Genomic DNA, 24,595 nt, shown 5'->3' with positions numbered 1-24,595 from the left:
TGTTCTGGCTTGGGGATCCCCCCCTCCTCCCCCTCCCTCAACTTCGCTTGCAGCTCGTTGTTCTCTGTAGGGTGAGCTTTTTTCATATGTTTGGGTAAATTTGTGGTGTTACCACAGTAACGGAGCACTTTATTACACAAATCCCATTTTTCTGTTGTTGTAACTCTCCGATTCAGAGAGTTTTGAGGAAATTGGTGGAGGAGCGAAGTATCAAACCCAGGACAATAGTATCGATCCGATCCAAGTACTTGCTTAGTATCGATAATATCGATATTTGGATCGATCTGACCACCCCTAATGGTAATACCAGAGCTGGGCACTTGACCCTTTTTTGCCCGTCCCGCCGTGACCCTCCACCCTTGACCTGGGTACCCTTCCGGCCGCGACCCCCCGGCCATATTCCCTGCCTTCAAAATAAAAGCATGCCAGCAAACCACTACACAGCAGGTTTGCTGCGGCGTATTTCCAGAAGTAGGGAAGTGCATGATGCGCCAGTGTCATACTTGAGTGCTGCGCGCAGCTTGATTTTCCTCCCGGACACAATTTGTTTTGAAAGAAGCCTAAAAAGAAGCCTTTCACCGAGTAGGCTGAGATGAAATGTGGTCGCCTCGCGTGCACGTCACACGCATGAGGGCCGATTAGTAGGCCGGATTAAAATGCACTTCCGGCCATGCTTAGTCCAGCCATTTTTTAAAAAATTTGTCACCCCCCACCGCTCCGCCCCAAAAATGGGCATCCGGCCGGGCCGGAGGGTCCGACCGGTCCGGCCCAGGGACGGACTGCCCAGCTCGGGGTAATACCATTACATTTGAGAATGCTAAACCTCGCGTTAGTACCAATTACCAAATCTAGTATTACCATTTTTATGCTTCGCACCGTCAATTATCTATGTCAAACCAAAAGTATCAATTATTGTCTGAAACGCCACCGTAAGTGGTTCCGATTGGAGATTCATATGAATGTTAAAGTCATCCATAATCACTATACAGTGGTATCTCTACTTAAAAACGTATCTTCATACGAAATTTTCAAGTTACAAAACGCCTCAACTGGAATATATTGCCTCTTGTAACGAATGAAATTTCAGGATACGAAAGGTAAAAATACAGTATGGGCCGCGACTCGCAGCTCCAGAGTTTCCTGAACGCAACATACTCATAGCTGCTCTGCCATTGGCTATTACCTAGTATCTTCCTGGCATCCCATTGGCTAAGAGGGACCTCTACCGTATGTGTCTATGTGTGTAGATAGACAGGTAGATAGATAGATATGTGATAGATATGTCTATGTAGCGTCCTCGTCATTCGCCCCTCGTGCCATGAGGTGTTCCGATAGTTTTACATGAATTACAGTATTCGCTATGGACCCCAAGAAAGTGATGGAGAAAGGAAGAAAAGAAAAAAAGAAGAAAATAGTTTTTTGTCAATACAAACAAAGCAAGAGATAATAGAAAAGTATGAAAAAGGGATGCGTTTGGTTGATTTCGCCTAAGAATATGACCGTAATGTATCGACAGTCGCCACGTTAGATCAGTTTTTTACAAAACGCCAGGCAAAAACCACTTCTGAGAGAGAACATGAACCAAAGAGGGCAAAAAGCGATGAGGACAGCAATTAAAAGGTAAATGACCATCGTATTTATTCTTTACCCTATTCTTAGTTTTTTACATTATGCACAACTCTCATTTGTTGTGCAATAATCTAATTGTAACATGTATTTGTTACATGTTTTGATGCATTTTTATGCTCTATAAAACATTTATGTCTGAATTTTAGAGGGCTTGGAACGGATTAGGGCATTTACATGGAAAACACGTCTCTACTTACAATATTTTCTAGTTAAGAAATTTCTTCCAGAACCAATTAATTTCGTAACTAGAGGTACCACTGTATTATATGCATGAGTTACCAAGTCAGCCACAAATTCCGAAAACTCATCTAAAAAGCCAGAGTACAAGTCGGGGGGGGGGGGGGGTAAGTAACTGCAAGAAAAAACAGCAACGAGGCTGTGGATCGCATAATGAGAACTTCAAATGTTTTAAAGGCGTCGTTAGAATGAGGGCTAAGTTTGAGATCCGATTCGTAAAAAAGGGCAACACCCACCCACCTACAACATGTGAACCAATGAAGTTTGGAGGTGAGGCCTCATTTAGCGGTATAAAATGATCAGGCTTTAACCAGGTCTCGCAAAGACCAATCATGTTAAGGTTATGGTCTCTTATGAGGTTAATAACTAACAGGGCTTTTGAAGAGAATGATTTAACATTCAAAAGACTGAGTTTCAATAAAATAGGTTTATCTGAATTATTCCCCACTACAGGATTCCTAATCATAATTTTAATAAGATTGCATTGCCTGGGCCCCGTCTTGTACCTCGAGCAACTATAAGTGGGGCGGGAGGGTCCAACTTTAGGAATGTAGGAATCTGGACGTTATTTGTTGTCAGTATGTCAGTATGTGATGCAGCAGTGTATGGCATGTAAGGCTCTAATCTACATAAAAAAAAACAATGTGTGCTGTCAGAGTCTAGCATAGCACTAGTTAACTCTAGCCTTACAGACACCAGACCCTTTCGTACAGGCTCGCTAGTCACCTGTAAACCAGCCTGCTCTGATGTGAACTGTCATGGAAGGCTCAAACAGTATTCGATATTTCTAGAAAGAGTGACGGCACCTTCCCAGTTAGCGTGAAGGCCATCCACCTTGAGGAGGTTGGGTCGGCCCCAGAAAGAAGGCCAATTATCTACAAACTGCAATCCCTGCTCACTACAAGAGCTAGCCAGCCACCAGTTAAGCAAGAGTAATCTGTTAAACCTCTCATTATTGCCTCTCGCAGGCAAGGACCAGAGACAATTACTCGATGCCGACTCATTTTTCTGACGAGGTCACAAGTTCTTGCTATGTTCTTCTTTGTGATCTCTGATTGCCTCATCCTAGTATCATTGGAGCCAATGTGTCCAATATCACTATGTCCAAGTAGCTACTGTTGTTTGTGCTGTGGTGGTATATAGTCCTCTTGCGAGTCAGCCAACCTAAGGTGATATGTCGGGTGCTCTGGCCCCAGGAATAGACATTACTGTGGCTGGATTTTTAAGATTAATGTTACGGGTAATGGAGTCACCTATAACTAAAGTGCGGGAGCCAGTAGACCGAGGTGGAATGGGACTAGCTAACAGGCTGAATCTGTTATGCCTCTGAACAGGCACACCGCGATTAGCACACCACTTAGGGCTAATGCTAACCGTACTAGCAGGTGATAAGATAAGATAAGATAAGATAAGATAGGATAAGAATGCCTTTATTGATCCCACAGTGGGGAAATTTTCATTGTTACAGCAGCAAAGATATAGGTCACACAGGGACGGCGGCATAATGTAGCCATTAATGTATAACATTGACGGCAAACATTCGGGATCAAACCTATGTAAATATAAGCGGTAACATGTGTATATACACATGTATATACACACCAACATACATCTACATAAAAAGTATGAGGAACACTCATTTTGGCCTGTACATAGTACAGAGGAAAAATACTCTAAGTAAGTGACAGTGCTGCAGTGCTGTAGTGAAATGTAAGGAACAGCATTGGATAAACATAAAACTAGACTAACAGTAGTGGGGAATGTTGAGTATTGCACGGTATTACAGTAGTGGGGAATATTGGGTATTGCACGATATGAGCTCAGGTGCAGGACTGCACAATTGCACTAATGTCCGCCAGTTTGTAAGGACTACACAATGTTCTTGTTAAAGAGTCTGACAGCAGCAGGCAAGAAGGAACGGCGGAATCTCTCCTTTGCACAGCGAGGGTGTAACAGTCTGTCACAGCCCATGCTCACTGTTGTGTCCACCACATCTACGGTTACCACATTATTCTGCTCTATATGGACACGTCCCTCCCTCCAGCAGGAAGAGCCTTTCAATGAGAAGAGTGCAAGTGGTGCACGAAGCCCAGAGCAGCCCAGGACCCCCGCCCGTGTCCGAGATGTTGTGTGGCCGAAAATGGGGGAAATCTGCGATCCGCTGTTTCACAAAATTTTCAGAATAGTCTCAAAAAGTAAAAAAGAAAAAGCGTAGTATGTGGGGGAAGAGACTCACTCGTTCATCTCTTTGGCGAACACAGTGTCGCAGCCCTGAACACCAACACAATTCACGACAATACAACCTTCCAAATTATCGATTAATAAATATATATATGAATATATATATGAATTAATTGCAAATGGGCAGGACAGTGGTGGACTGGTTAACACATCCGCCTTACAGTGCAGAGGTGGTGGTTTTGAATCCATCCCCGGCCTTCCTGTGTGGAGTTTGCATGTTCTGCCCGTGCCTGCGTGGGTTTTCTCTGGATACTCCGTTTCCTCCCACATTCCAAAAACATGCACGGTAGGTTAACTGGACACTCTAAATTGCCCCTAGGTGTGATTGTGAGTGTGAATTTTTGTTTGTCTCTGTGTGCCCTGCGATTGGCTGGCAACCAGTTCAGGGTGTACCCTGCCCGAAGACAGTTGGGATAGGCTCCAGCGTGCCCGCGACGGATAAGCGGCTTGGATAATGGATGGATGGGTGGATAATTGCAAATGTCGATAGCTTGAGGATCGATACTTAAAATTGAGCACTCCGGATTGGAATATTGATATTTTGGTATCGATCCGCCCATCCCTATTGTACATAAGAAATGTATCTATCAAACAAATACATCCTGCTTCAGAAACAAGTACAGCATGTTTTCCACATACAAAGAAATATTTCTTAAATTACAAAAAATACCCTTCAAGTACAATCTAAAATCTTTCAAGTACAAAAAAAATATTCAAGTACAAACTAAAATCTTTCAAGTACAAAAAAATATCCTTCAAGTACAAAAACAGAAAAACCCTCAAGTACAGAAAAATCCTCAAGTACAAAAAAATCCTTCACGAAAAAAAAAAACAATTCTACAACTACGACAGACTGTCACGTGACTTTTGGCACAATCTTACTGTTGTCACGTGACTTTTGGCACAAATTTTCCACCATGCTGATACACACACACACACGCCCATTGATCCACATGCAAATGCCAGCAGGCAGTTGAATCTGTTTAAGGTTGCCATGACGGTAATTTCTTACCCTCCAATCTCTATTCAAGTCTGCCAACAGGAGAACTTGCGTACTTCCGGCGGAAGTGCTTCGTTTTCGTCTTCTCACGTGATCCTGAAGAAGAAGAAGACGACGACGAAGAAAAAGATGGTAGTCAAGGCAACTAACTTTCAGATTGCAAAGAGACAGCAAGGATTTAACACTAGAACTTCAATAGCCTGTTTTTTTGGCCGGCCTACCTTGCGCTTCCATGGCTGTTTTTTTAACCAGGGAGGGGGGGGGGCGTCGATGGGGATTAGCCGAGCTATTGTTATGTTAAAGAATAGTAGCCAGAGAAGCCACCCCCTACTTTGCAATGCAATTACGCACCCACCTCCCACCATTTCATTGACCATTTGTGTGAAAGAGAATCCTACATTTTGTAAGCTTCCCAGTACTGTAGTTGGGTGCGTGCATGCTCCTTTTGCGCTGTTTGCTTTTTGCATTGTTCCCAAGATGACGGTTTTGCAAGAAATCCTCACATATGGGAGTTTTTGTGAGATTTATTGAACACAGAACAAAAAACATATCCACACATAATTAAAAAATATACTTTGTCTTCATGCAGTGTGTGTGAGTGTCTGTGTGCGTGCGTGCGTTACAGAATGACAGTGCACTGTACACATGCCCACGACATTTGTGTTCTGCATGTTCCACACGTATTTTTCACAGAGCACACATTGCTTGGTGGCAAAATTGTTGTTGCAGATGTGAATTGGTCCATGACCCTCCCTGAACTAATGCCATTTCTGGCCATCATCATCTTGCGGGGAATACATTAACATAACAGTATTTTAGCTAATCCCCTGACACACACCCTCCCTGGGTTAAGAAAAAAACAGTCATGGAAGCCTTGGGGGGCTTCAAAAATCATGGAAGTCCTAGTGTTGAAAGGCGCATTAATCCACCTTTGGCTACAATCCAATGTGGGATTCTAGTTGCCCTTTCTGGTCTCACTGTTATTGCCCACATAAGCATTGAAAACCCTCAGTAGATCAAGGAAGCACCAAGCACAGCCCCAAAGACTACAAAAAGGCTCTGAGCTGCCCTTTGATACATAGGCACTAACAACAGTCAGGATCCATCCCCCTACCCAAAGGCGAAGAAATGCTATGCTGTCATCTACCGGAATGAACCCCAACATACAGGCCACAAGCTGTTGGGCAATAAATATGTCCAAATCTGCTTGGTCCCACTTAACGAGTGGCAACGCCTCTCAAGGGGACTGGTACCGGAGCCCGGTTGTGTGTCGAGGCAAGCCCGATTATATCTAGTGGGAGCCTCTGAACCTTGCACCCCAGCTCATTTCTCTCCTTGCCAGAAAGGTGATGATGTTTTACATTCCTAGAGCTAGCTTGTGTAGCCAGGGATCAGACCACCAAGATTACCACCTTCGGCCGCCTTCCACATCACATGGCACTCGACCCACATAAGCCCACATCAACCAGCATTGTTGGGACCCACAAACCCCTCCACCATGGTAAAGTGACTTTGTTAAATTAGTGTTGATAATTGTTCAGTGAAATCATAAACATGATGGGCGACCTCACACAGATGTCGTAAAGACAGACCTAACAACCTTTGAGTTGTGAGTTTGCAGCCATGTGTGCAAATGCTTGACTTGTGCATAAGCCCACATATGCACATGTGATTTTATGGCCACCCGCGGTAACGTGGCTAAGATCATTAATTACCTGCCACCATGGGGACCCCGGTTCAAGTCATCGACCGGCAGAAAATTGTGGGGGGTAACCCCCAGCGCCCCCCACCCCCCCAAAAAAAAGAACCCTTCAGGTTGGCAGAGCTTGAAAGAGGATGTTACAACAGACCCATGCCTGTGGTCTTCTTGTGCAAGACACCGATAGCCTGAACTGCTCCATGCTGAAGTAGTCCCTGCTCCAGTGTGTGAGCCACTAACAGTGTGTTTGCTGTGACCTCAGGTCAAATGCTGATGTAAAATTCCTGTATTTGTGTGTACATGACAAGTTCATATGATTCTTCTTTTTTTTTAAATATGAATTGTTTTTTAAATAGGAATAGTAACGTAATGTAGAATTTAAGATAATTTGGGCAAATTTGTTCCAGACGTGTGTGTCAAACTGGTAGCCCTTTGAATTGCACAGTACCCAAAAATCAGTTCTCATGTTCAAAAAGGTTGGCGACCCATGTTCTTTGGCATTAATATGACAGCCCAATATTAAATCATCCTTGTTGGCCAGTTTGTTAAGTCTTCGGTTTCTCTGCAAGCATGCGTAGTGTAATGGTAATGGCTGTATGACATAACAATATATGCAGTCATATTTTGAACCTTGTATTCTACTTATCATCTGTGCTTTGCTCCTTTAGGCTTGGCATCTGTTCTTCTTTCTCATCCTATGCTTTCACCTGGTATTGGGTGGTGTTCCTGGTCCATGCCGACACTCAGTAACACAGGAGCACCTTTGGAGCCTGAATCGCCTGGTGAGAATTATCCTGCGATATGCCCGGATACTTTCAATAGACCAATCAGAGCCATCATGTGTCTTAAAACATTTTTACTTTGTGCATTGACCCATTCCTCCAAAGTTTAATATTCATTAATAACACAACACTGTTTTGATCATCACTGCTAGCAAAGCAGGGAATGTAACTTTGTTGTTAGTGATGAGTCATAACTTATACAAGTCACCAAACTATTATCAGTTTGTTTTATTAATGCAGTTCTTTCAAGACAAAGCAGTATAGCAAACAACTCAAAGTGATAGAAGAATGCATCTCCTGGAAATGACGTTACATTTAGTCATTATGTTTTATGAGACACCTATTTCTTCATAATTATTCATATTCAGAGGTGGCCATTCTGTCAGAACTGACAGAAGGGCCGGCAGCCCAAACAGGCGCGTATTGCGATACCATGTCTAACGAATGATGACAAAGTTCACCATTCAATATTAACGACATTCGCGACATTAACGACGAAGATTCCGTATTTCATTTTGTGGGGTGAAATTATTGAACAGTCTTGGTGAGGGATTAAAACAATGTACAAACATAAATCAATTTAAAATGAAATATAAACATGTATTGCATTCCCGTGACCTCTGTATTCCGAGTCACTTGGTGTTTAAAGCGGAAGTCAACCCAAACATATTTTTTTCAAGAATATGTTCCCAGCAGGCCCATAAGTTGAAACACGGCATTCTGATTAATTTTTCATTTGTGGAATATAAGTCAAGCAGCAAAATGCACTCATTTTTAGCCATCTCTGGGGCGGCCATTTTGTCTTCTGTCGACTGAAAATGACATCACAACTGCTCACAACGACCAATCACGGCTGACCTGTTTTCTGAATCTGAGCACAAACGCAAAATTAATCAGAATGCCGTGTTTCAACTAGTGAGCCTGCTGGGAACATATTCTTGAAAAAAATATGTTTGGGTTGACTTCCGCTTTAAGAGTATTGCTGATTTGTACTTAGATAATTATACTTCTTTTAGTTTAGTTCGGGTGTTTTGTTATTGTTGGCTGATGGGTTTTAGACCTTATCTATGTGGATTTATAATGATGGTATGTACCTGATAAGTATTTATTAATTTATATTGGCAGTATGTAGTGGTTCATTATTACTATTATTACTGTTATTATTGTTATCTTATTTTACCATATACAGTAGACCTATAAATTAAGAAAAAATGGAGAAGGGGTGACTTCTTCCCACTCCATATTGAGGATCGGCAACATAAAAGGCTCGATCCCCTCTGAAGCTCGGCTCAGTCCTTGGCACCACCAGTTTACTGACGGAAGCGGTGATGGAAGAAAAGTTAAAATAAAATGACAAACTAACGATTACAGTTTCATTGTTTCGTTTGGCTTGAAATAATGACGGACGGATGATGACAGATGGATGCCTAGGCTGCTGACGAATGATGAACAGGCAAAATCTTCTAAATTGCCCACCTCTGTTCATATAAACCTGCCTCAAATCCACTGGGAAAATGCATCTAGTAAATTGATTATGGCTCTGAAATTATTTGCAGATTGTGTATGTAAAAAAAACACTAACGCCTTTTTATCCCTTTATAGATTGACAATCAGTTGGACCATGGGTGTTTTATAATTTATCAGTTTACTGAACATTTGAATTTGGTAAGTGGATATTAACATGAAGTGTTTCTGAGTTTTGGGTAGAAATTCTATTCATTTAAATACCAGATTAGATTACACCATGTTTTTGACAATTTGTCATCAATATTGTCATGTTTATAGAGACAAGACACGAAAGTCAATATTGTTTAGTAACTTTTGATCGTTGGGTTTGTATCTGGCTCAAGAAAAATGATATTAACTCATGGTACAAATTCAATTGAAGTTATGCAAAAAAATCTTTGTAAAGTACCACCATATGGCCATTTCACATTAAAAGTACCCTCACTCTAACAGTCTCTGCACATTGGTGGCAACAGTTGTAAAAGTGTCTGCATTAAAAAAAGGATTTTGCACTTTTATTATCTTTAGTGGTTTTCATCATAATAAATTTGTGACAGCACCTCAAGCACAAATAAAGTATGAAGTGACGGAAATGGAACTTCTAGTGGAACATCAACAAACTATTCTTTTGATAATTTGGGTTTAGACAGCAACTGCAAAAAAACCAAACACATTTTTCTTTGATTTACCTCGCCCTTAGAGCGTGTGATATGCATAGCATTGCGTATAAAATGTTGGGTAGCAAAAACAGCCCTGGGGTAAGCCAGTACCAACTGTCAAAGTGTGTTGATATGACCCCGTCTCAATGAAATACAGTGTTGAAAGGAGTATTGTTCGAAAGTGATATCACATGCCTCCCTCTTATGACTGGCTCCAATTCAGCCCTTACATCGTTCAGAATCTCCAAAACTGCTTTGCTGAATAGTTTGTTTTTACTATCTTAACCTCACCAGTTGCAAAGACCCTGCTCAAAATGGTACATTCCTTTTGTGAATGACCTCCTCCAATTCAAGCATTTAAATGTCCAATTCTTCAACTGTGCACAGCAGTGGTACAAGATGACAACAGTGAGTGTTGTCTGCATATTTCCAACAATAAATACTCCCACTGCACAGCTTATCGATAAATACAAAATGACAGCTTTTTCACATTATGCAAGAGGTATTGAAAATTTCACAAAATGAGATGAGTCATACTATTGGAGCAAATTCATCCATGTGACTAATGCTGTTCATGTTAGGTCACCAGATTCCAACCACGCTTTGGTCTCAAAACAACATGATAAAATCATTGATATTTTACTAACATTTTTAAAGTGGAAGTCAACCCAAACTTTTTTTTTTCAGAATATGTTCTATGCAGGCCCACTAGTTGAAATATGGCATTCTGATTAATATTGCGTTTGTGGAATATAAATTAAGCAGCAAAATGCTGACTCTTTTAGCCATCTCAGGGGGCCGGCCATTTTGTCACTTCTGTCGACTGAAAATGACATCACAGTTGCTCAGGGCTCAGATAACAACCAATCACGGCTCACCTGATTTATGAAGCTGAGCCAGGGGCGATTTTAGGTTCAGAGCTTCAGGGGTGCTGAGCACCCAGAGTGTCTGGCTGGTTCAAAAAAATGTTTTTTTTTTTCATTTCACTTAGTGATTTAGGATCATTCATTTGATAGTTTCACGTTAATGCTGAAACCACATTCACGTAAAAATAAGAAAAAATGAAATAAAATGGACAGTGTTTTTCACAGGACAGCAACTCACCTCATATGAAACCGCAATTTGGCACTTTTCATCAAAAAAACGGGTGTAAGAAATCTGAAATGTAAAAGAGGAGTGTCATGTCATGTCATCTTCCAAACCGCTTATCCTATATAGGGTCGCGGTGAGTTGCTGGAGCCTATCCCAGCCGTCAATGGGCGAAGGCAGACTACACCCCGAACTGGTCGCCAGCCAGTCGCAGGGCACACATCGACACTGTCACTGAGCGGGAATTGATCCCACGCTGCCCGCACACAACTCAGGCGTGTGTACCACTACACTATCAGCGGACTAAAGAGGAGTGTGACTCACCAAATTTATTTTTTCCATGGATATTTCTGGCTGCTTTTGACTGACTCAAGCAGTCTTCTGTCATTTTGCGCAGCCAGAAAGTCCTTACATAACAGGTGGAGTGATTGCAGATTGTTCTGAGATTGACGCTATCTGATCCAGGATCTATCATGTGTAGTACCGAGGGTCTCCATTAGGAGCGCTGTAATGTGCTATCACTGTTTAAGAACCAACAATATGTTCGAGCAAGTACGGTATACAAGTAAAAGACACTGCCAACCCGTATGTGTCCGTCGTTATTGACAATCGATCGCCACCCAAAGCTTTACTAAAAGCATCTTATATTACAGGATCGGTAGATTGCAGTTTTCTGTATTTGCAAGAGTTGATAGTCAATATAAAGGACATTTAAGGTCCCGTATGGGACAAGCCAAATTAGCCCAAAATACGTGATGTCCCGGCTAATATGCGACAGTTGGCAACCCTAAACCACACACATAGCTTACACACACGCAACAATTAAGCTAGGCTGATCATTGTTGCATTCGATTCAATGCAGCTAAAATGAGGATTAATATCTGCTGATGATAACAAGCTCATGATATTTGGTGGTAAAATAGTTGTTCAACATAACCACTAAGATGCTCTCACCGTAATACACCGTAGCCTCCACAGGCTCAGCGCTATGCCGCATCACTTGCCGAGCGAAGGAGGAGCGGGGAGGCGAGAGCGGTGCTGGGAATCAAATGGACTGAACCATTTGGAGGCAGGGCGTATTTCCGATGCTGCGTTGTTCACATTTTTTTTGTTTTATTTTTATCCAGCGTTTTTCATCATATTTAAGCATATCCTGTCCTTTATTAAGGAAAAGAGAGTTTTAAAAATGCTATAATTTTTGGGGGTGCTTGAGCAAATTCGGGCTGGTTACGCCTATGAGCTGAGCCATGATTATCTGAGCCCTGAGCAACTTCAAAGTCATCTTCACTCGACAGAAGTGACAAAATTGCCGCCACCTGAGCTAGCTAAAAACGGGTGGATTTCTCATATTCCACAAACGCAATGTTAATCAGAATGCTGTGTTTAGACTAGAGGGCCTCCCAAAATTTTCTTCACTATAATTTGTTGTATGTGTCCCCACTAGTCTAAACAGGGCATTCCGTTTAACTCATTTGATGCCTACATCATTTTAAATATTTTTTCTATAATTTACTAGTACACCCCCAACATCGAGTTAACTCGTTTTTTGCGTTTTTTGTGTGCATTTCATGCCCAAGGAAAGCTCTGACGCAAATCACAAAGTTTCACGCTTGGGAAGCGTTGTAATGACGTGCAATCGCCAGCAGATGTCACCAGTGTCGTTTATCAGACCCATTGCCAGTATGTAGCACAATCTTCATACATTTTTTTTTTTCATCAAAGTTGCTTTTTTTTTTGAATTGTTTTGGGGTTTTTGAATAAGAAAAGTACTGTTTATATATCTGAGGTGTAATGAAAGCAAAAATATTGGGGTTAAAGTTGAAATATATAAGTTTATAGTTTATAAGTCTTTTCACAAAACCCTATGAAATATGCCTATGTTCTACTGCAGATTACTCAAGTATGACAAATGCTAAAAATAAACTTTTTTTTAAAACATTTTTTCTTATGAAAGAAGAGAGTCTAATCTTTCTTTTGGTGGGTTCCATGTCTAAATAGTCATAAAACACAATATTCTGTGGACCTTCAAAGATGGGTCAAAATCCTCGAAAGTGGCTGGTAATGAAGACCTTAGCTACGCTGCGAATGGCTAGCATTGAATGAGTTAATGTTGCATTTGTGGAACACGAGTATGCAGCAAAAACATCCCGTATAATGTATGACTAAGCTACAAAATGAAATTAAATACTGTATTGCCAAATAAAATACAATGACTAATTGATGTTATATCTCATAACAATCCTTACATTTATTTTCACTGTTTCATTGATCCACCTCGTATTGGTCTTGTGTTCAGATGTCCAGACAAATGTTGTCACAGAAAGTGCCTTGATCTTTTAACGTGGTTTTGTTGTTCTTATTTGCTCATTATGTGTTACAGAGTAAAGTTTGTTATGTTAAAGCAGCCCTCCCACAAGTACTTGAGCTTCTGAGAACACAATTCCAGTACAGTAGGAATTCAGACAACAGGAGATATGTCAACACCCTGGAAAAGGCAATCTATCATCTTTACTCCCAAGGATGTGTATCTGAAATAAATGAAGAGATTGAGGTAAGAATTTCACACATAAATCATGATTTATGCAATTCTAATCAAAATATCTTGCAGCAATGACAGAAATGGTGGGTATCACTTGAAAAAAAAATACCACTGAATTCCTTGAATTCCAAAAGGGTTCAACATGACAAATACAAGTCACCCAAATAAAAGACAATATGACGAGGGGCGAAGCCATGGGTGGGCCTGGGTGTGCACAGGCCCACCCAGATTGACAGACTGCCGACCCAGTGAGATTCATGAAAAAAAATAAATTCTGATTCAATCATTTTTTAATTTACGTTTTGTTGTGGTTTTTGATTTTATATATCATGATCGTAGTTGTCTAAGGAAGATCTGAACTTCATATTATGCATTTTGCCATTTTATTTGGATATATGATGTGTTGGGACAGGAGGATTGTGCTTAGTGAGAGAAATATTCAGGCCCATCCTGATTTTTAGAGGCCCACGCATTAGCCACATTCTGGCTCCGCCACTGGATATGACCCTGAATAAAACACACTGATGAATCAGTGCACCGAGTTACTGCCCAAAAGAACTGATTTAGTGAGTTATTGTCCAGCATTCAGTTGTTTTTTTTTAAACTATGGTAAAGGTTAGAGGCGATATATATCGTCATCGATATCGTCAATCTTGCTTTCACGATGTGTAATTTTACATTATCGAGTATTAATACTGCCCCTAAATGCATAACGACCCGACAGCCGCAAAGTACGAGAAAATGCTGAAAATCAGGGTGCGTTGACGGCAAAGGAGGAGGAAGTGATTATCATTCGCAGAATCAGCGGGCAGGACCCGGTCACGTGACTCTGTCCGCACTGCAGCTGTTTCAAACATGGAGGAGTGTCGAGCGGGGAGTCATAGCGAGGCACGAGTCTACGTCGTCCACAGTCTGTAAATGTTTGGGGTTGGCAAGACTGACATTGGTGGGAATAACATTGTTAGATGTGCCAAAACGGTCACCGTGAAGACCAATTCTGTTGCACCACTAGCCATATGGATTATGAGGAAAATCTGGCCACTGTGCAAGCACGCTAAAGAAAAGTTTAAACACAAACACTTAGAAAACAGTCGCCGATTTGAACCAACAAATATAAACGCACGCACTCACGCACACACATAATCAGTACATTAGCGAGCAAGTCGAACGTGACAGCCTGGATGATCGGTTAACATTCAGTTTACACGCTTTTAGTCCGCATCACTCATAACTAGCCTGTATTCCTGAGGCATGTTGCACAAACTACGACGGTTTATTATTAGTGTGACGCTCACATACACCCAAACATGAATAAAGTCACAAGTCTACATATCACAGCAATGAATGAGTGGGAAAATGCACTTTTCGGGAAATTGCAGTTTTGCTATTCAACTTCATTCTGAATACGGTGGCCAATATATGAGAATGGGTGTTGTCATGACGACTTTTTTTTCTCTCGTTGGGTGACACTTCGTCACACGTCACATATCAAATACATTTTTTCTCATTCTGATTGCTGTAGTTGGCACCTTTTTCTCATTCTGATTCCTCTAGTAGTTGGCAGTGGTATACCAGTATTTACTGCAGCTCAAAATGTCACATCATTATGGAATAACAGCAGAGACATTTAAAAGAAAGAAATTTCCCCAAAAATGAATGTAAGTCTATACATAATTTTTGGTTCTTTATTGTCCTAGAATATCATTATGTTTTGCTGAAGCTGTATTTAGCAATTCAAAAGAGATGTTGTTCACAAACGCTGTCCATCCAGAATTGGTCTGTGATACAAGTGCAGATTTAAAATAACTTTTTGTTGAATATTGTCAAATTATCATTATCGTCTTTTGAAAAAATACCGCATTTTTTTTTTTTTGGCCCATATCGCCCACCCCTAGTGTAGGTAAGCCTTTCCCAAACTTCTTAAGCCATGCACTCCATCCACTATTTAGAGAGTCCAATCAACTTACCATGCATGTTTTTGGAATGTGGGAGGAAAACCCGGAGAAAACCCACGCAGGCACGGGGAGAACATTCAAACTCCACACAGGGAGGCCGAGGCCGGGATTGAACCCACAACCTCTGAACTGTGAGGCGGACGTGCTAGCCAGCACGCCCGCCATGCACTCCCTTCATTATAAAAGCAGAATTCCCGCACCTCTACCATACACTGCCTTAAAAATACACATCCCCAAAAATTGGTAGAAAGGTTGTGGTGTTTAATCACACAAACATGATCAAGATGTGATCAAATAGTGGCAAACTTGATTCTCTTAATGCAAACACAAATACATTGTTAATAAAATGAATTTATCTTGTGGACAATCAACATTGGTGTGTGTGTGTGTGGGTGCATGTGCGGGTGTGTGTGTGTGTGTGTGTGTGTGTGTGTTTAGGACAGTCCATCGAGGTTAATAAAGATGGTGGAAGGCTCACCAAAGGAAGCTCTGAAAAAAGCCCGACATGTGATCCAGATGTATATGAGGCTGATGACATTAAGTTCTCGTCCTGTGGACTGGAATTGTCAATCTGAATATTCTGTCGGAGATTATTTAAATACCACTCAAATTGCACTTACCAGTATCACAGGTAAAGAATAAAACTCCTTGACAGGTAAAACAAATGTAGTACAGTGGTACCTCTAAGTTTGTCCATGAACTGTTCCATGACACTGGTCCAACTTCGATTTAGTCAACTTTAAAAATACAATTTATTATTGAGATATTTGGAATGATTTATTCCATTGTCCAATCTATCACTATCATTAAACTATACTGATTTCACAGCCAATGTGTAATGCAACATTGGCAGAACAATTATGTTAACATTATTAATTCTCTTGCATAAGTATAAGAAGTGTTAAACCACTCTCATTTTAGAGAGTTACATTATGAATCAGTCGGGGTGCACTTGTACCACACACAATGGTACATACTGCACATATTTATTTAACGCACCACATTTGGACAGTGACATGAATGTGATAGATCGGCAGTGAGCAAGCTGGAAGCTTTGCAAGAAGTTAAAGGCCAAATGTGAAGTTACTTCAGAAAAAGGCCAAATGAAATCTCCCACAGTTTAGTAATCTGTACCCACAGTTTAGTAATCTGTACCCACAGTTTAGTAATCTGTTCCCACAGTTTATTAATCTGGAAATTATTGCGGAATTAAACAGGTATATTGTTGAACAGTTTCAATGTTGCTTGTGACGAATCTGCAGACAGGAAAAACTAAATTACTGGACCGGCATTGCTTGAACGGCCACACCTGGAGTCCTTAGCCAGTTAATATGGAAGCCAGTTGAAATGTAAAACAAATTTGTCCATTTACATGCTCTATTCTTATCTTTTGGCCACTGAAACAGCCGTTGGCCTGAACGTGAACAACATTTTGCCACACAGCAATGAGGCATTTCACGGAAAAATGCGATAAGAATAGCAAAGAGCATCAAATGTGACAGTAAACAACGGAGTACAATGGGTGACTGACAACTCGATCTCTTCTAGTTACGCCACTCAGCGAAAATTACCAGAGGCTGCCGATTTGCGTTGTTAATCGTCTTGTAATGGTTCTAATTATGAATCTAATTATGAAAAAAAAAAAAAAACGAAAGTATGCTTAAAAGCCATCAAAGGTGGTCAAGTTTACTTCACACTTAAGGCCTAGATACACTAACCAGTTTTTTTTTTTTTTCTTCTATTTTTAGCAAAGAAGCAGTGTTTTGTTTAGTTTTTTTTTGTTGTTTTTTTTAACAAAGAAGCAGTGTGCGCTCGTCCCAGCATAAATCTATGTAGCTCTGCTCACCACATTTCCTCATTCTCATATAAATCAGCCACGGAGAGGTTAATTCTTTTAATCCTCCATTTTAGTACTGATGTCATTTTTACATGCAAACCTATAAGTGCCAATGTTAAGATCATCCAAGAGTCTCTTTAACTCGGTTCTCTGTGTCACAGATGTGATTCAAATGCTCAACACAGTCACAAAAGAACCTAAACAGCTGCAAGATACCTCCTACATCACAGTAACTTCCAGTGGGAATTTCTCGTCTCACTACTGTCGTCCGTTCAGAACACGTGTCAAGCAAAGTGAAGTAAAGGGCATAAGCACACAAATTAATCAGTTGATGATGACTAATATTAATTTCTATGATGATTTTCAAACCTCAACACAAAAACAGAACACTTTTGCCATGTTCAAACTCTCAGGTACCACTGTATAATTTTAAAGGGAAGTCAACCCCAAAAAAATCTTTGTAATATGTCCTTTGCGCCTTCATTCGTTTAAAGGGGGCATTCTAATTAATCACGTATTCATGGAATATGAGTTAAGCAGCAAAATCCACCTGTTTTAGCCATCTTGGGGGGGCATTTTGTCACTTCTGTTGACTGAAAATGACATCAGAGTTGCTCAGGGTTTAGGTAACGACCAATCACAGCTCACTCACTTGTTTTTAGAATCTGACCCCATGGTTGGTCGTTATCTGAGCCCTGTGATGTCATTTTCAGTCAACAGAAGTGACAAAATGGCCACCCCCTGGGATGGCTAGATTTTGCTGCTTAACTCATATCCCACAAACACAATACATTGATCCCTCATTCATCGCGGTTAAAGGGGGGACAGAAACAGCCGCGATAAGTGAAACCAGAAAAGTAGAGTCGGACTTATGATGATGATTATTATTTTATATGATATTTATTCTAGTTTTATTTGGGGGGATTTGCGCCTCTGTTACGCTGTTGCGAACCCCAACATGGTTCCCACACTTCTAAATACCTGTTAAACAATCAATTTAACTATAAAAATGCAAAATGAAGAATACAAATACCATGCTTGCAGGCTGTGCTCAGAATTTAGCTTCGACCGACCGCGGCAGCTGACGAGCACGACGGAACGTTCGCTAAAAACTACGTTAACGTTTTAATTTTTATCATGAAATGGACTTACCTTAACTAGAATGCCATAGTGTAATTTATCCAATGCTGCACTTTAAAACGCTTGTCGCCATCGTGAAAAGTGAAAGTAAAAGCGGCCGCTTCTTTTTCTTCTTCCCTCATTCTTCTTCGCCTGCTTTTTCTTCTTCTTCTCCTCCTACTTCATTTCAAAAACGAAGAAGCACGGCCGCCGGGGATCATGCATTAACTTTATCTTTGCAAAACATCAATAAAGTCCTTTGGATAAAATGCAACGCGGGATTGTAGTTAAGTTAAGTGGTTTTAAGACAACCTAAGACAAAAATAACAAACACTTTCACACGTTATTTGGCGATGTCTTAAGTCGTCCGTGCCGCTGGTCGGCCGGGAGCGCGCTGCGCTGCGCTCACGAATTATAAACACAGCAGTTGTACTGTACTATCTGATTTTTACAAAACTTTATTAGAGCAAACACGTCATTACAAATATGGAGGAGAAAGTATCCGGCTTGACTCTGACTAAATCAACAGCACATTTGAATAGTGGACGAGACTAAGCGAGAGGTCATGTACAGTACAGTGTGTGGAAAAATTCAATCGACTTGTGCTCTCGTTGGTCGATCTCGCGCTGGGAACCAGTCACCGCCTTTTATGAGTGCCTGCGGGTATGTACAAAGTCTCCGAGTCAACTCATATCTTTGAAACAATGCGTCTTTCTGCAATATAGCTCCCGATATGGCTGTGTTGTTTCATTTTTAATTTATGAATGCTTCTGAAAAATCCGCAATGCACTGAGGGCGCGAAAATTGAAGCGCAAAGTAGCAAGGGATCACTGCATTATTGATCAGAATGCCTTGTTTCAACTAGTGGGCCTGCATCGAACATATTCTTGAAAAAATGGGTTTACTTCCCTTTTAACTGATGTGCAATCATGTGTTTAATCATTGCTTTGTAATTTCTTTTTCTGTGATTCCTAAATATGTCTAGTTGAACTGGTTAGATTTGTTGTATTCTTCATTTCAGGGGAAGCAGATGGAGGCTGCAAACAAAGCTAGTCTCCTCAATTTCCTGGTAAAAGCTCTGCATTTTTATCAGTGTGTACAATACTTCAGTGATTTAAAAAAAAAAAAGTTTTTAATCTAGCTATCTATCTAGCTACCTATGGTATCTATCTATGAGACCGTCAGCCAAAGGTTTGCCGCAGCTTCTCAACTCAACTTTAGCTGTATTTATGAAGCATGTAAACTACAACCGTAGCTTTAACAGTGTTGTGCGTAAAACATAAAAGCAATAATTAAGAAAAAAAATACAATTGGAATTGTTTTTCCATTTACAAAATTGTAAAAGTATTATTTTCTTTTAATTAAAATATACAACAATTCCCATTACATTTGCATATAAAATACAGAAGGTGCAGATTTTATTCCATCTGGTTGCTCATACCACGTGGCGCAAGATTCAATTAAGTCTCCAATGACCTGTAGTTGTAATTTCGCGATTATAGCGTGCATGTCGTGAACTCATGTTTGATAGAAGCTGAGGTCAAAAGGAACTGTAATTTTCTAACAGCCGATAGTTTGTCCATTGATTGGTTCAATTGGTGTCTCATTTAGTCGTCTCTGTCGCTTCACTGTATTACATTTTAGAGCTGGCTCTCATCATACTCCATATCTCCCCTGAGGCGCATTCAGATCTGCATTGGTGTGTGGGGGTGGGGGAAGGGTGAGGGGCTCCTCGCAGTTGGAGCTCCTGTTGGTCGTAGCACCTTGCAGTTGTAACTCCTCACTGTTGTAGCGCCTTACAATTGGACCTCCTCGTGGTCTTAAGCCCTCCACCAACCTCATGGATGAACTTAAGATTTAAGGCACATCTGGGCAAGGAATATCGTTAATGTGTAGATATGTTATTTTAATATAACTGAATACACTTTTTTCTATTTTTATTTCCTAATTACAACAACAAATACCAGGGCTACACAATGGTAGCTTATTAAAAAAAAAAACATTTACTGTTTTATCAAAGACGTTAAATTCATACTTAACACAATTTAGTTGCATGGCCAGTTTGAAAAATTGCCCAGCTCTGACTTGCAGTATGGGACCCTCTGATGAGCTAGCTTATTTAGCACGGTTCCCTAGGGCAGCTGTCCTCTATGTCCACTCTTTTTTTTTTGCACCATTTTCAAGTTAAGACATTTTGACGGACTCTCAAAGTCACGGCGCAGCGACACTGAGATAACCATCTCGCCAGCGGCACTCCTGCGAACCATCTCACGGCGAATCAAGCTATTAGTCTTAACAAGGTAGCCGCTGCAACAGTTGCTCATAGGCTACTATGCAAGGGTTAAATTGAAAAAAGTAATACTGTACATGGATATCAATGCCTTACCAAGCTTTTATTTTGAAGTTGGCCCTGGAAAGCAATCGTTGTGACGGCTGACTTGACTTTGAATTGAGGCCGGCCTGACTGCAGCCGAACTGACTGAGCTGCAATATGCTAAGTATGCATATTGTAAGCATATCGTCAGCAAAACAGGCGTCTGACGGCATGTCCACCTCTGGAAAATCGAAGAGTTTGATATCCAATATCTGTTTTGTATTGTGTTTTATTTTTCCTGGACAAGTTGGTCCAACTTGGTCCATTTTCGGAACTTTAAAGCGTTCAAGATCCAAAGTGTACTGTATATGAAATGCATTCACAAGTGTCGTGTATATGTGTTGTTGTGTATGTTGATGAATGTGTTTTGTTCCCTTTAGGTTTTCCTGTTTGGAGCTTTCACAACTGTTGCCTTTCTTTAATTGTGTGGAGCCACAATCTAAACACAACCTCTCCCAACAACCTCCATTTTCTGAGCCCATCACCATGAGAAAGTGTTCATTTTGAATAATTACAAATATTCCTATATACCTATATGGCTGGTTCTTAGAAAGTATGGTCCAGCGGATTGTTCAAGGCTGACCCACTTCGAGAGTCAATATTTTTTTGCCCCTTCCAATTAATGACCAGATTTCACTGCTTGCAATATAGTAAAAATACTGCAGAGTTAAAATAAATAACCTTACTGAGATTTGTGCTGTCCTTTGTGTGTGAATGTACTTGGAGTGGTGAAAAATAGCCGTCGCGACCACTTCCTTTTCGTGACATGCTAACTCACCCTTGTACTGCACTGTAATTAAGAGCACTTTCTACCCTTAAAAACAGTTGTTACCAATAAACTGGTAGAATGCCAATGCAACACAATACCGTTTAATCGAGTCCCATGCTGTCCGTAATATGACAATATGTCAGCAGAAAAAAATTACGTAATGCATGTTAACTTGTGCGTCCATGAGGTATCTCAGACGATTTACTACTGTAGTGTACAGAGCTGGGCATTCCGTTTATGTGATGGACCGGCCCGTCTATCCGCCTATGACGGATGCGCGTTTTGCAGACGGTTGACGAATGACGGGAAAAATGTTACGACCCGAGAAGTTTGCAGTTGGAATCGCTGACAGAAGCCATTTAAAATCATAGGCTGGCTGATCTATAAGCGGGTACTATTCACCCCCCCCCCCCCGAAAAAAAGGCGAATGAGGGATGACGGAAGGTTACCCACGGTGCAAAAAAAAACCCAAAACAACTATTTCTTATGAAAGTAGTGATGCTGCTCAAGTGTAAAAATGATTTGAAAATACTTTTAACTTGAGTGCTAAACTCAGGTAACAAGTGCTCCGATATGAAACAATGGACTACCACGACATTTAAGCATTCTCTTGTAAACAAAGGACTGAGGGAATTAACTTTATTAATTCATGGCACACTGCAATAAAGTTTGCTTTAAATCATATATTATGACCTAGTTTTGAACAAGTTCATTTTTGGGCCCTCATGCCACACTCCAGGACCATACTTTCTGAAAACCACCCATATGTTTATCTAAGAAAAAAGTTAGTTGACACCACTTGATTGCCATTTATGCATTACGATTGTATATACCGGTACATATTTTGTTTTTTGAATGATAAAACAATATCTGTCTAAAGAACTGAAAAGAAGGTTGTTCTGATAAAATTCACAATGCTGATAAAAGTGTAACTTTTAACTATTTTAACAAACCCATCAAAATCATGAAATAGACTAACAAGATGTGATGTTTTTTTTTTTTTTGAGACAGGTGGTAAAAATATATGGAGGAACAAAACTGCCAAAATACATAAATAAATTGAAAATAAAAACAATATAAAAATGAATTCACAAACTAAATAAAAAAATATATAGACGGAAATAAAAACAACAAAAATATACACATCAATAATTTGAAAAGATTAGATAATCAGATAAATCAGATAAAGGTGTGCAGAAGTGGATTTTCCTGATCATTTGAATTAGGTGACATTGAGGAACAGGATTGAAGACCCCTGATCTAGTGAACTGGTTTTGTCATTGTCGTATCGTTCGGGAAAAGGAAAGGCAGACATTTTTGCCCCAATAAATGTTTCTCTCTTGCTGAGGCGGCAGGCAGGCGTACCTATTCGATTTCTGCACTCACATGTCGATCAACCAATAGGAGAATAGTTCAACACTTAGGACCATTTCAATAACATTTCCCCCTGCATTTCGTGTCTGCAGCAATGTATTTATATATTTATTTTTGTATTTATTTCCACATTTTCTATTTATTTCTAATTCCTGAATGTTCTTTTTAATTTTTGTATTTATTTATTTATGTATTTTTTGTTCTTTTAATTTCCATTCATTTTTTTGGATTACATTTTTTAGTTATATTTTTAAAATTAGTTTTTCTTTTAACTTTTGTTCATTTATTTATTTTGTGGCAGTTTTGGTCCTACATAAAGATAAACAACTGATGACTGTATATGTATATATATATATATATATATATATATATATATATATATATATATATATATACATTCGAATACCATATTAGTTGTACGTCTTTGGTGTATCGTTCAACTGTTGTATTTTACAGGAAAATAATCTTATCAAGGATCAAAGAAAGCTATTAGAACAGTCTTTGAAATGAAATATACTTTGATTTTTTTTCCACATTAATTCCAAAATTTGACTCGGCAATCGGTTCCAAGCTTCCGAAAAAATTGTAGTTGAAAAATATGCTTAATCACGATCAATTATAGAAAATTTTGTGATTAATTAGTTAAAACAAAATAATCGTTGACAGCACTAATATATATACATACTTTATACACATATACATGCATACATACACATACATACAAATACAGATACATACTTTATACACAAATACATGCATACATACACACACATACACGTACATGCAAATACAGATACATACATATACATATATACATATACATATACATATATATATATAAATATATATATATATATATATATATATATTTATATATATATATATATACATATATATATATTTATATATATATATATATACATATATATATATTAGGGATGCTCTGATCGATCTGGCACCGATGATGATCGGCCGATTTTCGTGAAAAATGAGGTGAACGGCATATTCGATCGAAGCCTTTTATTGCCGATCAAAGAATCCGATCACCCGCAGTGGTGTGCTGTGTGTAGTTTGCGTCTTGTAATATATGCCATGAAAAGATACCTCGCGGGGGGAGCATGGCCACAAGTTTCAACACAACCAACTTAATCCGACATTTGAAAAACAAGCAATTGGAAGACTATGGTGAGTTTACGAGGCTCACTGCATTGAAGCAGCAGCATCAATGAAACGGCAGCTAACGCAGCCCATGCTGACCAACTCAAACCCATATCAGCGCGACAGGCAAAAGGCAACGCAAATAACCAGGAAAATTTTACAATTTATGAAGACAGCTGTTTACTAGCCTCTTATGCGGCTTGACTCTGACTAAATGATCATCGTTATCATTGAATAACGTTAGGAGTATTCGAACATAATGTTGTTTGTTTCGTCGTCGTCGCGCTGATCACATTCTTGCTTGCAGAGTGGCCCAGCGCGCTCTCCTCACTACATGTAAACATAGCTGCCGAACGGCACATTTGAATAACGTTATGAGTTTGCTAACTGCAATGATGCGCAGCCATCAGTTTACGGGATTAATCCACTTGAGCAATATAGCTGCCAATATGGCTATGTTGTCCATCCATCCATTATCTGTACCGCTTCTCCTCACAAGGGTCGCGGGGCGTGCTGGAGCCTATCCCAGCTGTCTTTGGGCAGTAGGCGGGGGACACCCTGAACAGGTTGCCAGCCAATCGCAGGGCACACAGAGACAAACATCCGCACTCACAATCACACCTAGGGG

The 24,595-nt window shown here is 40.0% G+C and overlaps 1 protein-coding gene across 1 annotated transcript; it reads left to right on the top strand.

Moving 5' to 3' along the window:
• Positions 1–2,054: 2,054 nt before the first annotated feature.
• Positions 2,055–21,355, top strand: csf1a (colony stimulating factor 1a (macrophage)). Its single transcript, XM_086040283.1, has 9 exons — positions 2,055–2,136; positions 5,150–5,239; positions 6,477–6,608; positions 6,888–6,922; positions 7,475–7,588; positions 9,191–9,253; positions 13,223–13,393; positions 15,775–15,967; positions 21,047–21,355. Exons 1-9 carry the CDS (start codon positions 2,055–2,057, stop codon positions 21,154–21,156), a joined length of 990 nt encoding a protein of 329 aa, XP_085896409.1. The 3' UTR covers positions 21,157–21,355.
• Positions 21,356–24,595: the final 3,240 nt, after the last annotated feature.

The sequence above is a fragment of the Filicampus tigris genome, chromosome 9, assembly GCF_054856515.1.
Source record: "Filicampus tigris isolate MCC_2025a chromosome 9, RoL_Ftig_1.0, whole genome shotgun sequence".
Lineage (NCBI taxonomy): Eukaryota > Metazoa > Chordata > Actinopteri > Syngnathiformes > Syngnathidae > Filicampus > Filicampus tigris.
Note: the sequence above shows the minus strand (reverse complement) of the source record. Positions and strands in the feature narration are given on the sequence as shown.

What these genes read in the sequence shown, in the direction of transcription:
- csf1a (XM_086040283.1), top strand. Translation starts at nt 2,055, where the DNA reads ATGAGGGCTAAGTTTGAGATCCGATTCGTAAAAAAGGGCAACACCCAC. An exon ending in TGAACCAATGAAGTTTGGAG is followed by an intron (nt 2,137 to 5,149) that starts GTGAGGCCTCAT and finishes GTCTGCCAACAG; the next exon opens with GAGAACTTGCGTACTTCCGG. An exon ending in TGCACTTACCAGTATCACAG is followed by an intron (nt 15,968 to 21,046) that starts GTAAAGAATAAA and finishes TGTTCCCTTTAG; the next exon opens with GTTTTCCTGTTTGGAGCTTT.